The sequence below is a fragment of the Nesoenas mayeri genome (genome assembly GCF_963082525.1).
Source record: "Nesoenas mayeri genome assembly, chromosome: 5".
Taxonomy (NCBI): domain Eukaryota; kingdom Metazoa; phylum Chordata; class Aves; order Columbiformes; family Columbidae; genus Nesoenas; species Nesoenas mayeri.
Window position 1 is genome coordinate 33,262,783 of NC_137548.1, and position 21,158 is coordinate 33,283,940.

Genomic DNA, 21,158 nt, shown 5'->3' on the forward strand with positions numbered 1-21,158 from the left:
AGCTGTTGAAGGACATATAATTCACTGGATTGAAAGCAAAGCCTCATTTGGTGATGAAAGCAGCCACCAAGCATACTTGCAGGACCAGTTTTGGAGCTACTGGAACAGGTACGTTTCTGTTATTTTTCCTTACACATAAATAGAGCTGCATTTTTAAGAGAAGTTACTGGAAAAAAAAGCACTAGTGACTTTTGTATCATATTAAGCCACGTGAACAAAATATATGTTACTAATCTGGCATTTTGGATGTCGTTAATCAGTGTGTCAAATTGAGATCCTGAAATACTTGTGAAAAATTCACATCATAATTGTTAAAGTGCAGCAGATATGTATGGTGATTTTACAATGATGCTGAATGACAGATTAAGTTACTTTGATATGGAAGTTATATGTCATTTTTTTTAGTACTTGACTTTGAAGGAAGATTTTGCTGTAATGTTTTGTAATACCTGCAAGTTGCCAGATTTGTTATAAAATCTTCACAAACCAAGTGGGCCATGTGTGTAAAGAACTTTATTGCTCATTCTATCTAGGACAGTACTGTTTCACTGTTTGTTTTGGTTGGTTGTTGTGGTTTTTTTTTTAATAAAGGTTTTTGTATGTTATCTATGTTTTAAACAGTGATAACAATTATCTTCAAGCTAAAAAATGCAGTAAGTATTTGCAAGAACATAAGCAGGGAGATTAGTTATACCAGACAGAATTTTTGAACATGTTGATGGTATTTGTATAAAGATCTTTTATTTTTAAAATGGTTGAAATAATTCTGCTTTATTGTTATAAAAGTTGTTATCGTATATTTATATATCTTTCCTTGGTATTGGAAGCCTCCTAACTGGAGGATTTTTCCTCAAAAAAAAAATCCTAAACAAGATGCTTCATCTTTTAATTCCATGTTTGTATGTGGTGGAACCCTAAGCAAGGTAATGAGTAAAGGTATGTCATGAGTAAATGAAAGCTTTAATAAGGATTTTTAAAAGCATAAATTTAGAAGTCTGCTCAGTGTTCACAAGAGAGCATCAATGGAATCTTAGGGGTAGTAGAGAAGATGACACAAATGTGAACATGCAACAAAGAGACAGCGTGTGCCAACATTGGGTGCTAGTCCAGCAATCATTAGTATTTAGCTGAATATGATAAATGTCAAGGTGAAAATATCTTAGTCTTGGCTTGGAAAATACCTTAAAAGCAGATTCTACAGGAATCAGCAAAGAAGTGGAAACCAGATCTTGAGAATAACACCATCAGGGTTCAGAATCATGCTCTGCAGCAACATTCTTGATTGACATGAAAAGGACCTGCTCGTATTTGACAATGCTAAAAAACTTAAATCAAGGTAATGGGAAGCTCAGGAAGACTGTCAGTTGTTGGATGAAGACATTATACTACAGGAAATAATGCGAATCCTACAACCAGAATCTGTAATGGTTATCAGAGAAAAGCAGCTCCAAAAAGTGAATTTTAAATAGATAACATGAGCATAAAGATACCAAGTTGAGATAGGGTGAAAGTTGAGTAGATAATTATTTGCAGTAAAGTTGCCACTGCAAAGTCAAAGTTGTAGTTTCTGTCTTATTTTGTGCTGAACAAAATGGCTATCCAAATTTTGTTTTGAGCTTTAAAACATGTAAAACATTTGACAACACTGTGTACCATTGGAATCTGACCTTTCCAAAAGAAACTTCTCTTATGTTTTTATCAGGAAACGAAGACATAGCTAACTTCATTTTAATGTTATCATGTACTAATTAATATTGCAAATTCAAAAATGGAATAACATCTCTCACTATGCTGCTAGTCAAATACCTTTAATTTTGCAAAAGCTAGACTGAACTGACATGTGGATTGATAAGACTGGTTTGGAGGTAGTTCTGAGGTTTTGCCACATCTTCTGTTGTAGCTGTTCATATTGCAAACAACTGCAGAAAATGTTGGCTCTTCAATATTGTGACCTTACATTCATATAAAGGAAACTAGAAATCTCCGTAGTGGAATTTGTTGCTCCCTGAATCCAGAATTTAGTGATAGGTTAACCATGGAAATCAGGAAGATTTCCTGTGGGTCTTTTTTTAAAGAACAAATCCTGTTAGTTTTAATTTTGATGCTGCTTGGCCAAACTGATAGTATCACATCTTCTGAAATGAATTCTGAGTTACTGCAGCTTCTTTTAATAAGACCTTCAGGTTAGTGAGCACTTGTTGACAGATCAGGTTGCATGTAGGTGAGACATTTAGCTTTCATTGCTGTCTGAAACTATTTATACAAAAAGACACAGGTATAGCTGCACAAACTGTGAATCAATTTTGTATGATTTAATCAGCCTGTGCAAGGATCTCTCAAGTGAGAAGGAGCTTCCCAGTCAATTCACCACAGCTGTGTGTCTCCTCTCCTCTTGAAGGAGGAATCATTTGGAGAAGATGCATCAGTTCACAATAGAGATATCATGATACTCAGCTGTTAGTTTAGGGTTTAGTAAACTTGATCTGTTGGTTGATCTTAAAGCCAAAATGAAATTGGAGAGAAAAGCTGTAACATCACCTTTTAGATGTGGATAGAAATACATGTCTAGATACTTTGAAAGGAATGAAGGTGAGAAGTTTTAGACCTTTTCCGTTCAGCCTTTTTATTGTTTCTCTGAGAAGTAGGAGCGAAACTGGAGAAGTTTCTAGTTTTTTTTCCCCACATCTGTCACTGACGTAAGTTTAATTCTACACACAATCTGCCTGAAAGCTTTGAACATAGCTGTGGTTTGTTTGCTGTTATGTGTGTATTTCATTAAATCTTGTACTCTGTGCTAACTAAATCTGTGAGTGTCTTAAATTGGTCTGTACTGACAGGAAAGAAATGGCACTTTCTCATTTAACAGAACAGCTCCCTAGATGCAGTCAACCATGTCTGTTCACCTCAGTGCAAAAGAACACCTTTTTATTACTCTGAGTTCTGCAGGGACAGCTTAGCAAGGTTTTTTATGGCTCATACATCAATGGTATTGTTAAGCAATTTTCAGTTGCAGTGCTGCACTGCAACCTCATCTTCAAATTAAGCTTCACATTAAAAATGTACAAAGTGTACCTTGGCAGTGGGCTTGCACAGTTGTAATTTAAGATGCTGTTCAGATATGGAGAATTTTCAATAATAAAGAGACAGGAAAAGAAAACAAGTAAAGAAAAACATATTCCCAGACTGATTTGCAGACTGATGTTTTAGAAAAAAAATATTCTCTATTCTGAACAAACTTAGTATAAAATGATCTGTGTGCTTAGTCTCTTCCCTCAATATGTTTGTTCCTTCAAAGTGGTGACAACCACTGAGCAGGCTGTAGCTTTCACTGTAGCTGAGTAAACAAGAGAGCTGCACACACAAAATGTAATTGTTTTGTGCACATGTAGTAGATACCACACTTTCCATTGTTCGCTGGCCTACATTATTGTATTTCTTGTAACCATGAGGATAAAAACTGTTGGAACAGTCTTTGTGACCAAACGTAATTTGGAGAGCATGAACAGGAAGTAACACAGATTGTGCTTTAAAACAGGGTTTAAGAGCATATTGTAAATTATTTTAGGGTTTAAATGAATGCCGCTGTTTCTTCTTTTCCCATAGTGTCTAATTTTATAATTTTTTCTAACTTAAATAAAAATTGGAGCCCTAGATTTCAAAGTCTGTTAGTCAGAGCTGGTAGGCATGACTGCTGTTTTCTGAGGCATATAGAGATCAGCAACACACAGTTCAAATAGTAATTAGTAGATACACTGTCAGTGACTTGCTGTAAGAAGCTATAAACTCAAATACAGCAATTTACATTTTCTATCTTCTGCAAGCCTGGCTAAGGCATATGTACATCCTGGAATGTAATTTTTAGAGAGTCCCAGGAGAAAGCTTGATGCCGTTATTAGCTAAAGAAACTACTATATATGAGGAAGACCGTAGGAAAATGTCATATTTGACACTGATATTAAACTAAAGGTAATTTCACATAGTGAAAGAGAAGCATTTCATCCTTTCTTTGAATAAGAATGGTAAATCATCCCTGTACTAAATTTCTTTCCCCAATTGCTTGTATTCTAAATGTTGCTAGTCCCGTGGTTGTGATTTTTTGAAAGAATAAAGAAAAGCAAGTTTTCCATAGGTAATTTTGAAATAGTAACCACCAGTTTTGGGAACCTAAATTTGTGATTAAATGTGTTGTTAATTAATGTATTACATCTGATCTTGAGACTTCAGTTTCTAACTGTCATAGTAAAATAATCATAGAGTCCTGTAGATTAAAAAAAAGGTATTTCAGATAAATTTGAACAGAAAAAATGCAAAGGATTGTATTTCATTTACAAACATGATGATGTGTTCTTAGGGTTTTTTGAGAATAGTGTTCTGTTCAACCTCATTTGCAGTTGACTAAAGGATGAATCATATGTAAGCAAAGGCTGAATCAGAATATCAGAATTACATACATTTTTTTCTGTTTAGCTGTTTAAAATCGTTTGACAAGTTACTGCGAAGACTGTTTAAGTAATTGTTGTCTGATTGGAGGTCGTAGGGGAAGAGGAAGTTATGCTGTGGATTTAGGGATGTCTGTTCTATAACAAGATCAATATTCTCCACTTGCAAATGGTTTAAAAAGTTGTCCTGGTGAGTTAAAAGCCAGTGATATAACAGCTTGACTTGGAGGAAACCTTGGGAGTTGCATTTGTCAAGTGGCTAGGAAAACTGCTCATGCATACCCAGTATCCAAAGCTTCATTGGCAGCCCAAACATAAAGAACTGAAAGGTCATTCTTCTTCTTGCAGTATGATGGTTTGTTGACATATTTTGACACACTGGTACAATGCTGAAAGGTTTTGACCTTACTGCAACACTGAGGGACTTAGGGTTTGTTTAGCTATCTAACGCTTGTAGTTTTTCACACATGCTGGGTTTTGCTCTGCTCCTTTTCTCTTCCTCCTCGATCCACTTGAATTACGAAATTCATCTTAAATAAAAATTGATGTAGATAGAAGAAGAATTTATGATTATTTTTGCTGCTTAGGACAATGTATTGATAAGTTTCTTCAAAAAGAATTCACTTTTTTTGAAATTTGCCATGCCAACTTGCTAACCTTAGTAGCAATGAGCAAGTTACATTTGATTATAGACAATAAGAGCCTGAAAAGCAGTGAATAGTGCGATTTTATGCTAGTACACAGATGCGATGGTTTAATTTGTGAAGATTGTAGCATTCTCTGTTCTGCTGCAAGATAAACAGAGATGTATGTGTACACTCACACACATACATACACACAGACATATCTATACGCTTACCTCTGCACTTCACAGGTCTTCTAGATATATTTAGCAAATTTCCAACAGCATTTGACATGAATAATTGTTATCTTTATTTAATGACACATGAACAATATAAAAATCAACATGTTGTTTATTAATTTATTTTTTTTTGCTTTAGCTCAAAAGTAACATTTTTAGATTTTGCCAGTCATCCCCTCTTTAACAGCATGGTTGAATAACAGCCTAAAGACATTTTCCATTGAAACCACGGCTTATGCCTAGCTATAATAATACATTATAATAAATATAATAAATAAGCTATAATATATCCATTGCTATAATGTTAATTGTTTGGCTGAGCAATTTAGGTTGTTTTATTTTGTACCAAAACTAATTTTTGTCAAAGCAAAGAAAGAACAGACCATATTGTATTAGCATTTACATTTGAATGATTGATAATAATAATAGAGTATATATTTTCATGTGTCGTTCTCTTTAGATATTGTGTTTAATGTGGACATGAATTGAGATTTTCATTATAATTTAGTTCTATTACTTAAGCTAGATTGTTACATTTTAGACTTAAAAAGTAGTAAATGAAACAATATATAGTTTTGTTTTAACTATTTTTTTCTTATCTTTCTCTGTAGTGTCTTAAGTATTATCATGTCACAGGAGACTCATGTAGTGCAGATAGAGCATTTTCAGCTTTTGTCCACATTACTGCAAGGCTTCAGCTCCAATTTTCCTGGTATTTCTCATTCAGATTAGACAAGCATCTAGGTTTATGTACGATAAGAGCTGACAGGATAGATCCTGCTATGCTTGCCAAGGGCCTGGTTGCAGACACTCCTCTATGTCAAAGAATGTCAACCCCCCACAGACCTTACCTTTCAGAATTCCTTGTAATTTTTAATTGACATTTACATCTGACATTTTCAATGTATTTCTTAGCATTGAGTCTTTATCTACCTAGTGATAGTTAAAACTGAACCAAACCAAAGCAGAAAGAATTCCTGTAAACTATGATATCATATATTTTTTATTTAACAAGGTCAAGGTGCTGGGCTGAAATTCAAGAATGACCAACTCCCCCTTCTTTTGTGTAATTCTATATTTGCTATTCTAATCCATTTCAAATGATAGTTGAGGAGGATAGTAGGAGTATAAAGCAAAATTTAACTCTTAGTACTAAGGAACAAATTGTAAGTATATTATTTTTACTATGCATCGTGCACAAAATGAGATTTTGAGGAAATTTTAATACTAATAGAGATTTTCCTTTGAGTCGGGTACTTGAATACTGAAAGCGGTATCTTCATATAACATGTACATGTAAACAGAATAATATTGTGAATGAAGTGAAGCTGGCAACTATGTAATTTAGCTGCGTGTTGCAGTGTGTTGTGCTTCCTAGCATTCAGAAATCTCAAGTTTTCATTTGGTTTAAAATAATAAAGCCTAATAAATTAGCATGAGAATAATTATCCATCTATAAGAAGTTAGAATGAAAGACTACAGTTGATCATAAATGTCACAAAGCAAAGAAGTAGAAGCAGCATTTTGTCACAAATAATGCTGCTTTTCTTCTAATTAGTTAATTTACATTTTACAAATGAAGGGCAAAATTCAGACAGAACATAATCTAGTAGCATATCATAGCTTTACTGACCTGTATTTGTATATGCCAAATTTAAGTTAATTAGAAATGTAGATGCTGTTTGTTTTATCTGTCAAAAAGCTCATCTTAAAAAAAAAAATCTAGACACACTTTTTCCCCCAACATTTATCATCTAAATAATAGTCTTGCCAAGATGGCAGCCTCATAATAAACTCTTTTCAGTGGAGTGATGGGTAATGAAGCTTGCTTGTGAAGGCAGCGAAAAATGTTGTCTAGCCAAATGTGTGAATATGATGGCTAGAGAATCAGTGGACTTTCTCAGTCATCAATCTTTTTAGTAGCCTCTTATACATCTGAATATTTTGATAGATGATCTAATAATTGAGTTATCTATCTTTCTAACTATCAGAGTTGCATAAAAATTATTCTCACATGCTATTGAATATTATATATATTGGGCATCCAGTAAATTTTTCAAAAAAGGTCCAAGAGGTGGAAGAATTTAGTTGCGTCTTAAGCAGCCTTTAATACATTAAATGCTAAACTGCTATATGTAGAATATAAAACTATTTGTACTAATATAGGGAAAAAAATAAGTAATGTCAGTAACTGATTACAGATAGGTGTCACAGTAAATAAAGCACATAAAAACATGAGACAGGTGAGGTTAGTGCACAATCTAAGAGAAATACGAGGTATAAAATGAGTAGATTCAGTAGTCCCTGGCCAGTTAATGGACAGTAGTCACATTTACACACAGTTGCACAAATTCCTTCTGTCCAGGAAATCTTGGCTTAGGCAAAAAGAAATACAGTGTCCCTGCAGAGTCCCAAGTTACTCTTCAGCCTCTGTGAGAGCAGTCTCTCTGGATTAAAGATGAGACTGAAAAGCATGTATTGAAACTACCCAGAGCTGAAACTGTTGCCAGAGCACAAGAATCTGCTTTCCTAGGGCACTAATCCTGCATTAAAGGAGGCACTCAGGGTATTTGGATAAGTTGCATTAAGCACATCATCAGATGTGTCTTATTAGGGCTTCTGAGTAGCAGAGCAAAGTGATTCTTGGTGTCAGTGTATTTTTTTAAACATTACACTTCAAACAGGCATTATATAATTCTTTACTTTGAATGTCTTTCTGTCTAAAGGGTCAGGTTAAAATTATTTTAACAACAATATAAATATTTTTGCATTAAGAATATTTTTTAATTCAAATATATTTTTCACCCTCAGCATCACCAGTTTATATTTAATTACGTACTTTTCTACAGATTATATAATGTAAATTCTTGTAAACTGTATGTGGGGAACTCTTTTTCTAATGCAGTTATTCTGAATTACAGCATATATACATTTTTAGTACTTTATTTGTAGATTTCATAACTACAGCAAGGTATAAACAAGTACATTTTATGAATAGTTCTCCTGTTAGCAAAGTGGCTTTTCTTTCTCTGGTCAGAACTAGAGTGACGGGGACACTTTCTTGAGGATATCAAGAAGTTATTCTGTCATTGCAGTTTAACGAAACAGGTATCAGAGGGATCTGTTTTATACTTACTACCTGCTTAAAGGAGAAAGGGAAAGGTGCATTTCAAGGAGTTGAATCATTTCACAAGTACTTTGTGAAAGTATCATTTAGCCTCATTGGACCTTGCAACTGCAGGCAAATTTCCAAATTTAACAAAGTTTAGGCTTTCTCACTGACAGTGGTTATGACTCTCATGCTTAGTAAGCAAAGTTCTTGATGTTTAACTGTTCTTGTTAAACATACCTAATTAGTTTGATACATTTTGGGTACACATAGAGCAAGACACTAAAATAAGATTATTTGAGTATCAAAAACATAAAAGTTTACAACAAAAATTTGGTTTTGAAGTTCTAATTTTGTCTTGCAATATCACATCCCACATAAGCAGTCTATGTTTTTGTTTCAGTAATGTTTACATTGATTTTATGCAATTTTAAATTGCATAAGTGTAATTTCACATAAGCATAATTTAAACCTAGAACTAAGGCAGGAGGAAACAAATTACAAAAAAACAAATGGTTAAATGATTCTCTCTCATTACTTGAGAGTTTTCATATAGGAAAGCTAAAATTGCTTCTGAATGTATAAATTCATAAGCAATTAATTAACTGGAACTGATCAAAGCCAATGTTTGATTTTCTTTACTGTGTGTGGCTTCTTCTGACTTTAAGTAAATTGGCAGTTATTGTAGTTAGCATTTGTAGCATGTCTACCTGAGAACATACCAAGTTCCTATGCATACACAATGCACTATGCAAACTTAAGTATATATTTGTGTGTATAATTTTAGAATGTTTTATATCTTAATTTAGGAAGGAGATCTTCATTTCCCTCTCCTGATCATAACAGCAAGCATCTGTGTTCCTTCTGGTTTGTCATTTGATTAGCATGCTCTCATCCATCACTAGTCTTTGATATGAACATCAAGAAGTCATGTCCTTTTGTTTTAAATGGTAAATCTGCATTTGTCATGAATACTTACAGACATTTCAAGATTTACATCTGAATTGTCAAAGTATAACTGCACAACTTCTCTGACGTGTGTGACATTAGTAGTGAAATAAAGAACTTGTACCTTTTTCATGGATAGGCCATAATTTAGAGATTGCAAGGCTGGTTTAGCTGTGATGCTGAAAAAATTTGTCCTTCATCCACTGTATTTCTAAGATATGTTGTTTATCAACAAGAGACAATCAACTGTACAAGAGCCTCTGCAGACATTCCTATTTGCATGGTCCAAGCCTGTCTCTTCAGGTTTCATTATTTACGTTTCATGTCTAGTTAGCTCTTATCAAAACTAATACCATGTGAAGTACCAGGCTTCCAGTGGTCACACAACCAACATGAAAATTTCTTCAGTCTGACTAATATTATTAAAGACAGTATCTCTTTAAGCTTGAGCTTTGTTTCGGTGTCTGGATCAATTATATCTTGTAAATGCATTTCCATGAATGTTTCACTACTTGTTTCATTAAATGAAATACATCTGAATTAAATTATATTCTGCACAGTTTTAAACTGAAAAAAATAGTGAAAAAGCAGGTGTTTACACGAAAGCATTACTACCATTCTTACTATGTGTTGCTAGCTTATCATTGTTGGAATTGTACAGTAAGTTAAAGCATTTTTGAAAACAGACACCTAGATGGTTTTTTATCAGCTATTTTATCAGCTATTGTAGAAAAAATTGAGTGTGTCATGCAAATATGTAACTTAATTTTAGTTCCTAGAGAAGGCAAGTGTTGATCACATTATTTATGTCTATTTGGATTATACTATTTACTTGATTTTTAAATAATGAGAGGTATACATATTTCAGGCTCTCTGTAGAAGAGTAATTTTGAAAGTATGATCTCATTTTTTTGTTTCAAAAGCAGAAATATCTTGCATCCTTTGCAACAGAGCTCAATGCATTAAGTGAGGTTTTCTGGCATACGAAGGATGCAAGTTAACTTGAAGAAGACAATGATGACAGTGAGCTTCTGTCCAGAGTTAATCAGCTGCAGAATTTGTAAACTGCATATGTGTCAAAGTTGAAAATGTTAGCATTCTGATGGAAGCTTGAAAAGGTTAGACCTGATAAAAGCTATCAGCCGTTAAAGAAAGTGATTTATGGGAATGTAATGACACAAAATGCCTCATTTATCACTCATGTATAGATAGGTTAAGGTTTCTGTGTCATACTTTAAAAACTTGACCACTTAGAATTGTCAAAATAGGTACTTAATTGCCTATCATACATTTCAGTTCAAATTTCCTTTCCTTGAATTTTGCTGATTTTATGTTTTGCTTCTCATATGGTTCTTTTAAAAGTCATTCGTATTTCATATTTATTTTATATTTGTTTCAAATTGTATACTCAGTGCTCTGTTAGAACTTCTATTAGGTAAAGCTGTTGATGTGTTATCCAAATCTTTTGTTGATTTACAATTTCATTCAGCCTAACTGTAAGGAAAATAACAGAAGGTTTCATTTTCTTTTGTTTTATACCACTAATTCTCATCAAGAGTTTACAGCTTTCTAATTCAATCCTTACATTTCCTCTCCAAACTGAAACGAGATTTAAAAGTGATATCCATCAATTGGTTTCCAGTTCCATTGATTTAAGTTACTGTTTATGTCCATACAAATTAAATTTAATCCAAAACTACCAGTACAGTTAAATGATCCTAAGCCAAAATAAAAATGTTGGGGAAAATACACAGTAGTATGTTATCCTTTTACTGGTTTGATTTGAGGACAACAGCAAGTCCTGTAGCTTTGAGACTAACTTTTGTTTTATTTTTAACTGTCCATAGTTTCATCATAACACTGAAAAAGAAAAGGTAAACACAAACATGGGGAAATCCTTATTAGGGAATTATCTTCAAGAACATATTTGTAAGATAAGCAACTACTTTAAAGACATTGCATAAATACTAAAGTACAGGCTCAGCTGCCGAAAAAAAAAGGTGATAATGAAGTTTGTAAGGGTTTCTTTTTCTTTAGCTACTTATCTTTTTTTAAGCTATTTCATCCTTATTTCTTGATTTTACACAGAAAAGCCTGAACAGAATAATTTCAATTTTGAATATCAAAAAAACTTACCTTTTTCTTAGCTTTCACAATTTATGGCCCCAGTTGTATAGCGTTCTGTTTGTTCAGCGATGACCTTCCAGGTTTGATTTAAAAGGAAGTCAGAAGCATTTGTCATGTCTGCTCGATCTTGTCCAGGGGTACCTATTGTAATTATAAAGGACTAATAAGGTTGTTTATAATAGAACAGTCTGACAACCCTAAAAATCTTCTGGAGAGCAACTTCTTTTTTGTGATTGTGCCTATCTTAAGGAAAAAAAAAATCTGTAATCCTCTTGCTTTATATTGCATTGCATCTTTTCAACATTTAGTTGAGAAACTGTAAAGAACTTACACCCTGAAATACTTAACTTAGTTTTAAAAGATGAGCTGTATGATTTGCTCATTAGTAATACCTCTTGAGAATACTCAGTAATAATGTGGCAATAGTAAAGTTTCACCCTATATTTAATTATATAATATATTAATATTAAATATTAAATATATATGTTAATATTAATATAAAAGCGAAACCTGAAATTCCTTTCACAGTGAAAAGAAAGAAAACACTTATTAACGTGTCTGTTGCAAAAATGTGTGATACATTAATATAGTGAACTATGTTTCTTAGGGAAAAAAAATCCAAATTAAGAAAATCTTGTTGTTTATTCTATCATATGCATTATTAAAGTGCTTCTGTAAGTAGGTGTTATTATAGTGCTATTTTACTTTATATGTCAGGGGTTTTACAATTGACTATGGTCATTTTTCCCTTCATATGTTTTTGTCTTGCTTCCTCTCTTCTGTTTCCTCCTCCATTTCAGCATCATCCAGCAATACTACTTTTTTGTAGGCATATATATAAGGTAAACAAAAACATACTAAAACCAGTGGAATTTGAATGTTTGACATAAATGTTTACCTCTCTTGTAGGGTATGTAACAACACTGTAGTATTGTCATACATCATTTAAATACCCTTAGACAGCAAGAGCAGAATCTTGACAATTCAGTAATCTCATCATGTGATTTCAAGAAGGCTTTTTTTCATATCTACAATTGAGACAAATTTATGTTGTATGTATTTATGGTTGTTAAACTCAAAATTGTCTCATTTCATTAGTTTTTAACATTGTGCTCTCTTAATGACTATGAAGAAATGTATTAAAATGCCTTAATTATAGGGCTAGAAGAAGAGAAAGCACAAGACTTTTTAGCATATGATCTTTCAGTTGTTCACTAAAGGATAAAGAAAGCATTCAAGCATGGTTTAGATAACTGTCAGCAATAATAAAATGCAAGGTAGTTTGTAGTGCCTTTAAAGACCTTTCGGGGAAATAGTTTTAATTAAAAAACAATAAAATGGACCTTTAATTTCAGAGAAATCCAAAATGTTATAAAATTTCAGGATGTTACTGTATTAAGTAACGTATGTTTCCAAGGATGAGGAAGAATAGCTGTGAAAATATTCTTTAGTCCATACAGCAGTCATGGCTTTGTTTTCTGTGTGTAGAAGTATGTCCTTTAGCTTTTAACACACAAACTATGGATAGCATGTTAGAGCATATTTCAGGTTTTCTTAACTGATTTATTTACCTGTTTGGGCTTATTTATTTTGTTATGTTTTTAACTTTTTTATTTTTTTTAAATAAGGTGAACATTTCTCTTCTTAATGTAAACTTATGTTATCATAATTATCCACAGAACAACATAACCGACATATTGGCAGAAGTTCATTTGCCTATTTGGTAGAGTCAGTATGCTCCTATTCCTCACACATGTCTATGTGATACACTATGAAAAAAATACATTGCAAAGTATATTTCCAGTTTCTGCTTTTTGATTCTCATGTTATCAAAAATTGCATTTGCTAGTCATGTTTTAGGTTGTGTGGCATGCTGAAAAGTTTAGTAAAGTACTTGTTCTGCACTATTGAGTTATACCACTTCTGGTGAACTAGGAGCAGCTTAACTCGCATGTGATAATCAATGGTTTATAAACAACATTGGCTGCTGTCTTTTTAGAGTAGTTTTGCTCCATTGTTTAGCCTCATGCTTTCCTGAGGAACCTTTTTCTCACCCTGGTGCACACACATCAATTGGTTGACCAATTGGTTTATCATAGCTGAGTACCAAATGAATCTGCATGCAAGTTGTGTAGCAAGATGTTTTACAAATAAATGAGCTTCTCCAAAGTGCTTTTTCAGCAAATGCTAAAACTCTTATCAGTTTTGTATTTTTAATTGCTTGCCCAAGTGCCTTATAAAACACGTTCATAGTGAAAATAGGGCTTGAATATGTAGGGTCTTGCTATATCCTCTAGTAAATTGTTTGGATTGTTAATTCATAGCAGTGTTCACTTTGTCACTGACTGATCATAGAAATGGAAAATCATCCCTATTCTCGGAGACGGTATTTTTTTCTTTTAAGAAAAATAAGCATTTTTTTTCTGCTTGCACACAGACCTTGAACTGGAGCACAAATGAATAGCACAGCCTCCGTATCATACACCAGGCAATGACCGTGTGGGAAGGGTAGCTGAGTTACTGCTAAAAATGTACAAAAGTGTGGCACAGTTCTGCATGAAGGTGCTCCATGATTTTCTTTGTTGCTGGGCTTCCTGAGGCTTGAGGCCTCATAATTACCCAAACTACAAGAGCATGGAAGAGCACATGCACATCAAAGTGCTTTCTGTTTTCAACTTGTTGTGTCCTTTTCTTCCCACTCATCCCCTCTGGTGTGGTTGGGCTATTAAGTGTGGTAGTGCTTCAGCAGAGTATACTCCACAATCTGATATTCTCCAATCTGCAGCTGATGGGCTTCTGCACAAGCATTAGTTTTTATCACTTCCGTTGGGCTTGTAAGTCCAATAGAAACTCAAGTCAAATGGTGAGTCTGCTTGCTTTCCCTTTCTACTAGGGATTTGTTTTCTGCTCACTGAAGTTTTACGTAGTTGGGTTTTTATGACTATGTTGCCATGTGTCGTACTAGAGGTGACTCATTTTCAGTTGTGACTTTTATAAACTTTGGTAAGCACGCTAAGCTCTCACTGAGCAAAAATTACTGCCATATAGTATGTTAATATTTGGCACAGTAATATTTACTTTTTTATGTCTAACAAAGTTATTTTTTTATATTTTTTTCCTTTTGTTGAAAGTCATGTTTCCTAGATTGGAAGATCTTACTGATGATGATCCTTTATCAAAAACAGTAGACATTTTGTATCACTACTTCAAAATGCAACATTCAAGATCTCTTTTGTACTCCCAAGCAAACTACTTGTTGCTTCCATATTTAAAATTCACGGCCTTTAAAAGCCTGATATTGCATCAAAATATTGCAAAGTCAAATTTAGAACTGATTAACTGTTTTCTTAAAACTCAGGGTAAAAGACGCTACAGAAACAGATGAATGAATATGATCTGTTATGAAAAATCTCTACTCTTGTATTAAGAGTGTAAACCTAAGCACAGATCTTCTCATAACTTTAGTTTTCTTATCACCATTTATAGTGTGTCAAGGAAGAGAAAAAGAATCCAGAAGTACTGTCTGTGCTTTGGCATAAAATGTTATGAAAACAACATAAAGTTCCAGATGTTTTTTGGCTTGTATTAGGGAGATAACGGATCGCATTCTAGGAAAAATACAAATCATGTCAAACTACCACTCAAATCATGCTTCTCTGCAAAATATCTGGGGGAGCAAGTTCAGAGACTACAGTCTTGTCTTCTCACTGTTACAGAAAAGACTTACCTAGTTGTGAGAGCACACCATACCGTTTTCTGTGTCCTGTGCTTTTCTGGCCCTCTGTAAAATCATTATGTGGAGCTCTGAAAAATACTGCCCTTGCTTGTAGATTTATTTGTTTAATTGATTAATTACCACAAGACCAATAGGATGTAATAGCACTGAGACCCTTGCCTTCCTCAGCCTCTGCCCTCTCCCTGGCTTGAACAGACCATAAAACCAGGCTGATTCTATGGAACTGGCATGGTGAGAGATCTCAGGGGAATATCTACATCCTGATGTAGATCTTATCTCAGAATATGTATTTATGAGTGTACTTACGTCTGAATAACGTAAGTGTAACTGGAGTTTGAAATTTAAACATAACACTGTAATGTTATCATAGTCCTTTCTGTGCATATCAGTGAAATAACAGTTTAAAATTGTGCCTTGCTGTTGATATAAATATTTCTTACATCTCTACTATAATACTCTCTCCCTGGTTTTACCATGATACACACCAGTGAATGCGTCTGAACTGGAGCTAGTAGAAAAATTAACTTTTTAAACAATGGAATGTGTTAAGATTCTTTGGTTAATCGCAGTTAGGATGAAAAAACCTGTTAACATCATGGGATATTTTTTTACCTGTGGAGAAATATACTGTGCTTCATGAGTCTTTTCTATGACATGAGGGAATTTGTGTAGAACATTCCTTTCAGTAGCTCACACTGTATGTTTTAGAGTATTAATTACCTAGTCAGATTTTATTAGAGCCCATTGAGTTTTGCATAATTCAAATTGTAGCAACAGCTAAATGGTATGACATGTGGAATGCAGAATCTTTGCTTTTGCCAAATGTTCTTCTTAGGGTTTTCAAAGAGGGGGCAGAAAAGTGGAAGAAATTTTCAAGTCAAGTCCAACACTTAAAAAAGTAAATGTGATATAGATGTGCATTTACCTTTGTACAAAATATAAAAGTTAAGCATAAGAGATTTTTCTGCTATGTTGTTCTTGACAGCAATAATAATATTATGTGTAGCGTTGCTACATTTCAAAATGCAAAGCTACAGAATTACAGAAATGGATTACAGTTGACTGGTTTCTGTACACTTGCAAGTTAAAGGTTTCAGTATAGAGTGAGAAAAGTTGTTTATCATGTAAATGCTATCAAATGCATATAACAAAAAAAATGCATTTTATATTGAAATATTCTTTTGTTCATCATGGGTGTATACAGTAAATATATACTATCAGTTTTTACGTTGAACTATCTATCTAGTAGAGGTCTGGTTCTGTTTAAAGTCAATGGAAAAATTTGTCCTGTCTTCAGTGCAAGTAAGAATAAAGCTGCCGTCAGTACTAGTCTTGACTTGTGCAATAATTTGGTCCTTTAGATTGAGTAATTAGGTAGAGCAGGGGTGTCAAACTCATTTTCACCAGGGGCTGCTTCAGCCTCACGCTTGCCTTTGAAGGGCCAAATGTAATTTTAGGACTGTTACATTTATACATACACAATTTAGGACTGTATAAATGTAACATAAATGAAGGCAAGCGCGAGGCTGAAGTGACCCCTGGTGAAAATGAGTTTGACACTCCTGAGATAGAGCATAAGATCCGTGATTGTACTGAGACTGACAGTAACTTGCAGCAAATCCATTTAAGGGTCACACAGATTGGAGCATCTTTCATATGAGGAGAGACTGAGAGAACTCCAGCTGTTTAGCCTGGAGAACAGCAAGAGCAGGGGGATCTTATCAATGTACATAAATACCTGATGGGGGGAAGTGAAAAATACGGAGCCAGGATTTTCTTAGTGATGCCCAGTGATGGGGCAAGAGGCAGCAGACACAAACTGAAATGCAAGAAGGTCTACTGAAAGATAAGAAAAAGTCATTTTTATTGTGAGAGCTGTCAAACAGGAGAGCAGGCTGCCTGGAGAGGTTGTGAAGTCTTCATCCTTGGAGATATTAAAAACCTGATGGGACAAAGCCATGAGCAACCATCTCTAGTTCACCCTGCTTGGAGCAGGACCAGACAGTCTCTAGAGGTCCCTTTTGACTTCAACTGTTCGGTGTTTCTGTGTGATTTTATTTATCATTACTTTTATCTGTATTACTTTTTTTTTATTAAGAAAGTCACAGAGGAAGCGATGTCAAAATAAGTGGAGAAAGGGAAATCTGAAGAGCTTTAGTCCAGTAGAATGTGCTACAATTACATTTGTTGTCAGATTTCCTAGATTAGAAAATCCATTCTTCAGTTTTCAGGGTAAGAGAGAAAATTAGGCTGAAGAAAATGAAGAATAACAACTATCTATTTGTTAATGTTCTCCTGAAAACTAATTATAAGAGCTAAGCATCTATATAATTTCAAAAACTAAATTAGTCGCTTAAACAGTAAGAAAATTATGAAGGAATAATTGAAGTGATGTAGTAAGTGGGAGGTTTTTTAAATCCTGTTGGTCTGGATTTTGGAGATCAGTTTGCAGAAGAGTACACAGATGTAGACTCACGAAGTTAGAAGTAACTGCCAACAGATCCTAATATGTTAAAGGTTGTAATCTTTTGAAAGAAGTTGGTTGGCTTTCCTGTTGACCCTCCTATCAACTTTAACCTTCAACCTCCTCCAGCATGTATCACTACAAATAAAACTGCTGAGGTTTGACAAGAGGATATAAAGTCACTAGGCCATCGCACACAGATCTCTACATGATTTTCGTTAACCTTAAGCTTAAATGAACACTGCTTTAAGTCAGGGTTTTTAATAAGAAGTCATAAACACTCACCCATATCGCTTTAGTTTTAATAATTACTGTTTTAACAGGGACGAGAAGAGATATACATAGTAAATTATGTTTGACAACTGGAATTTCGTGGTTTTGTTATTGGTTGTCTTTGACCGTTACATGAATTGCTGTTCTTCATTTTAATGTGTACTTTTCCATGCAAGCTGCCTATGATACTGATATAAACATGGCATTTGTGTACAAGGTTATAAATGAATTTTTAGCTGTTGATCAAGGCAAACCAGATGACAAAAGTAACTCATGTGTTTGTATTTACCAATATCAGAATAATAATCTTTAATCTGTAGTCACTTATGATGATTTTGGCTTTTCTTTCTCTATAATTTTTATGTGACTGTGTAATACAGTTTAACAGTCTTAGGAACTATGCAGGCCATACTTACTAAAAGTTTTTCTTTGTTATTCCGCTCCGGAAAGGTGCCCTATAGTGTTTCCATTTTGCTGTGGAGTGGCCATCTGCAGCATTAACTCTTGCAGAGTCCCTGTTCTTATGAACAATTTATCTCTGAACGCAGGCTGTACCTTACACGAATCTGTATTACTGTCCTAAAATTATATGTCTTTCCAGTTCAAAACCATACCAATTTAAAATCAGATTTTCTGCTTTGCAGCCTTCTATTTCCATGACAAATTTTGCTGGCACTGGTCTCTTTTCTCTAGTGACCAATGACAGAACCCGAGGAAATGGCAGGAAGATGTGCCAGGGGAGGTTTAGGTTGGACATCAGGAAAGGTTCTTCACCCAGAGGGTGGTGGACACTGGAACAGGCTCTCCAGGGAGGTGTCACAGCCCTGAGCCTGACAGTGTTCAAGAAGAGACTGGACAAGGCCCTCAGACACATGGTGTGAACTGTGGGGTTGTCATATGCAGGGACAGGAGCTGGACTCCATGATCCTTGTAGGTCCCTTCCAACTCAGGGCATTCTATGATTCTATATTTTTAGGCTTTCTTCACAAGCATAACTACCAGATACTGGATAGCACATTTGTTTTTTTTATTTTCCTAAATAGTTTGCAGCACACTGGTCAGGTCTCAACAGGCCATGCATCTTACCTTTCTTCTGGTTCCATTTTGCTAAAACATTTTAGATGGTTTTCATTTATCCTTAATTTATTAAATATAAGCTTATTACATAAATGCATTACAGTTGTGCATGCAATATCTTATTGTCTGTAATCTGGGTCTGTGTTTTTCATCTGCGCTTGGACTGTGTATAAGCACTCCATAGAAAGTAAAGGAAAATAAGCCTTTTGTATGCAAATTTGTATTCATTATGTATATTGCAAAACTGCTAGGCATTTACAAATTGTAAGAGACAAATACTGATCTGCGTGCTTATCCTGGAGGAGTGCATGGCAGACTTTGCTTAGATTTCTGCTGCTACATGTATTCTGGGAAACAGTGGATGTTGCTGTTTGTCAAACCATACAGTATGTAAATTTTGGAAATTATGTATTCTGGAAGATTAAGGGCTGATTGAATGGGGATCAGAGGAAGCTTTTAAAAAGCTAAATGTAGTTAGGTTCTTTCTTTCTCCCAGTAGCACCTTAGACTGCATGATTTAATATACTATCAAAAGGAGAATAATTCAGCTGAAAATATGTTCTGAGAGAATTTGGTGACACCATACCTTTCACCCTCTGAGAACCTGTATGTCCCTGATTTTGAGTATAAATAGAATACTAATCTTCAGGTGATATTACTTCTGTTCTCCTCTGCAAGTTAGAATATTCAGCATGTCAATCTGTGTTCCTTTAGCATTTCCTTTAGTTTAACACTATCTTCAAAAAGTGAGCAGAAATCCAACTGGAAAGGTACAGGTGAATTCTACCTGAGGAGACAAGTAAAATTAATTGGCAAATTAATTACAATATTAATAAACTAGAGCAGAAATTGCTGACTTCTTTTTTGCCCATTTGAGACCACTTGCATTACGTTCAGAAGAATGTAATAAGATGTGCCAGCAAACCCAGGGTATAAAAATCCAACTTTGAGGTGTTAAAGGTTTAGCTGATGCTAGCAGAGACTGCTGATAATTTTTATGTAAACAATATCAGCTACCACGTTGTTTATCAAAGCACATAGGAAAATGGTTTCTGCTTCTAAAAGTTACAGGATGATCACAGCAGACAGGGGCACCAGCATCTGTCATGGCACTAGGAGGGGATTACCCGCTGTATTAAGCTGTTACACTTTCTCACTGGAAACTGCTGTCTGGACACTTTCAGTGTAAGAATGTTTTCGTGGTGGAAAAATTGCTGTAGTCTCAACATACTCAGTTAAGGATTCAGTGTCATCGCCAAGTAACAGTGTATGTAGAAGTGACAGAACTGAAATCTGAGTATAAAGTTATTAATTGAGGGGTGATTAAGATGGCATGTGATATCCATAGGAGATGTTCAGAGAGCTTTGTAGTGGGTACAATAGCAATGATTAGAAGAAGGAATGCTGATCCCTTCATGCATGAAATAGTTTATCCCACTATGGAGCCCAGGAAACTAATAAAGCTTCTGTGGACCAAAGCCATAGAGGCTTATTTTGACCAGATTAAGACATTTGCTAGAAATGCTTGCCTTGTTTTTTTCTTTCTCTTTTGCAAAAAGAAATGGGGAAACAAGCAGTTACATCAGAAAAGGCAAATAGTGAAAAGAATTATTTTAGAGTTACTCTTATCACAGCAGATCAATCCTTGTATTTTAGAAAAAAAAAGGTTTTAACCATGTTCTAAAATTTGAAAATAATTAAATGGAGTTTTTTCATTTTTTACAGTGAATTTTAGTGACTCAAAAGTGCCTGTGATTCAGGAAATGTGAGCATAAGTTAACCTGATACTGATTAGAAACCTGGAAACAGATCAGCAGAACATAAAGCAGCTATTGCACGTATGTCTTGATAACGTCAGTAAATGTTTCTACATTAAATACACAGATGAGGGTTACAAAGATTCTTACTTTTCAAAATGTTTATACTATTTCAATCTACTGTTTTCTAGAAAGGCTGTTCTATATTTCTCTATCAAAGGAGTCTTTAAGACAAGCAAATGCTATAAATATACCTTGGGATAGTAGACAATATATAAACACTTCTCAGATTTCTTTTATGTATACTATGTGGTTTTCCTTTCGTACCATAGTTACCAAAAATTCACTGTGTAAATCACATTATAT

At 34.3% G+C, this 21,158-nt stretch overlaps 1 protein-coding gene across 1 annotated transcript in view; it reads left to right on the top strand.

The window, feature by feature from the left end:
* Positions 1-21,158, top strand: part of CDIN1 (CDAN1 interacting nuclease 1) — a gene marked incomplete at both ends in the record, with an annotated part of 122,712 nt that overhangs the window by 63,598 nt on the left and 37,956 nt on the right. Inside the window, one exon of the mRNA XM_080345838.1 lies at positions 3-108. Coding sequence (XP_080201964.1) covers positions 3-108 — 106 coding nt within the window. The remainder of the gene's footprint in view (positions 1-2; positions 109-21,158) is intronic.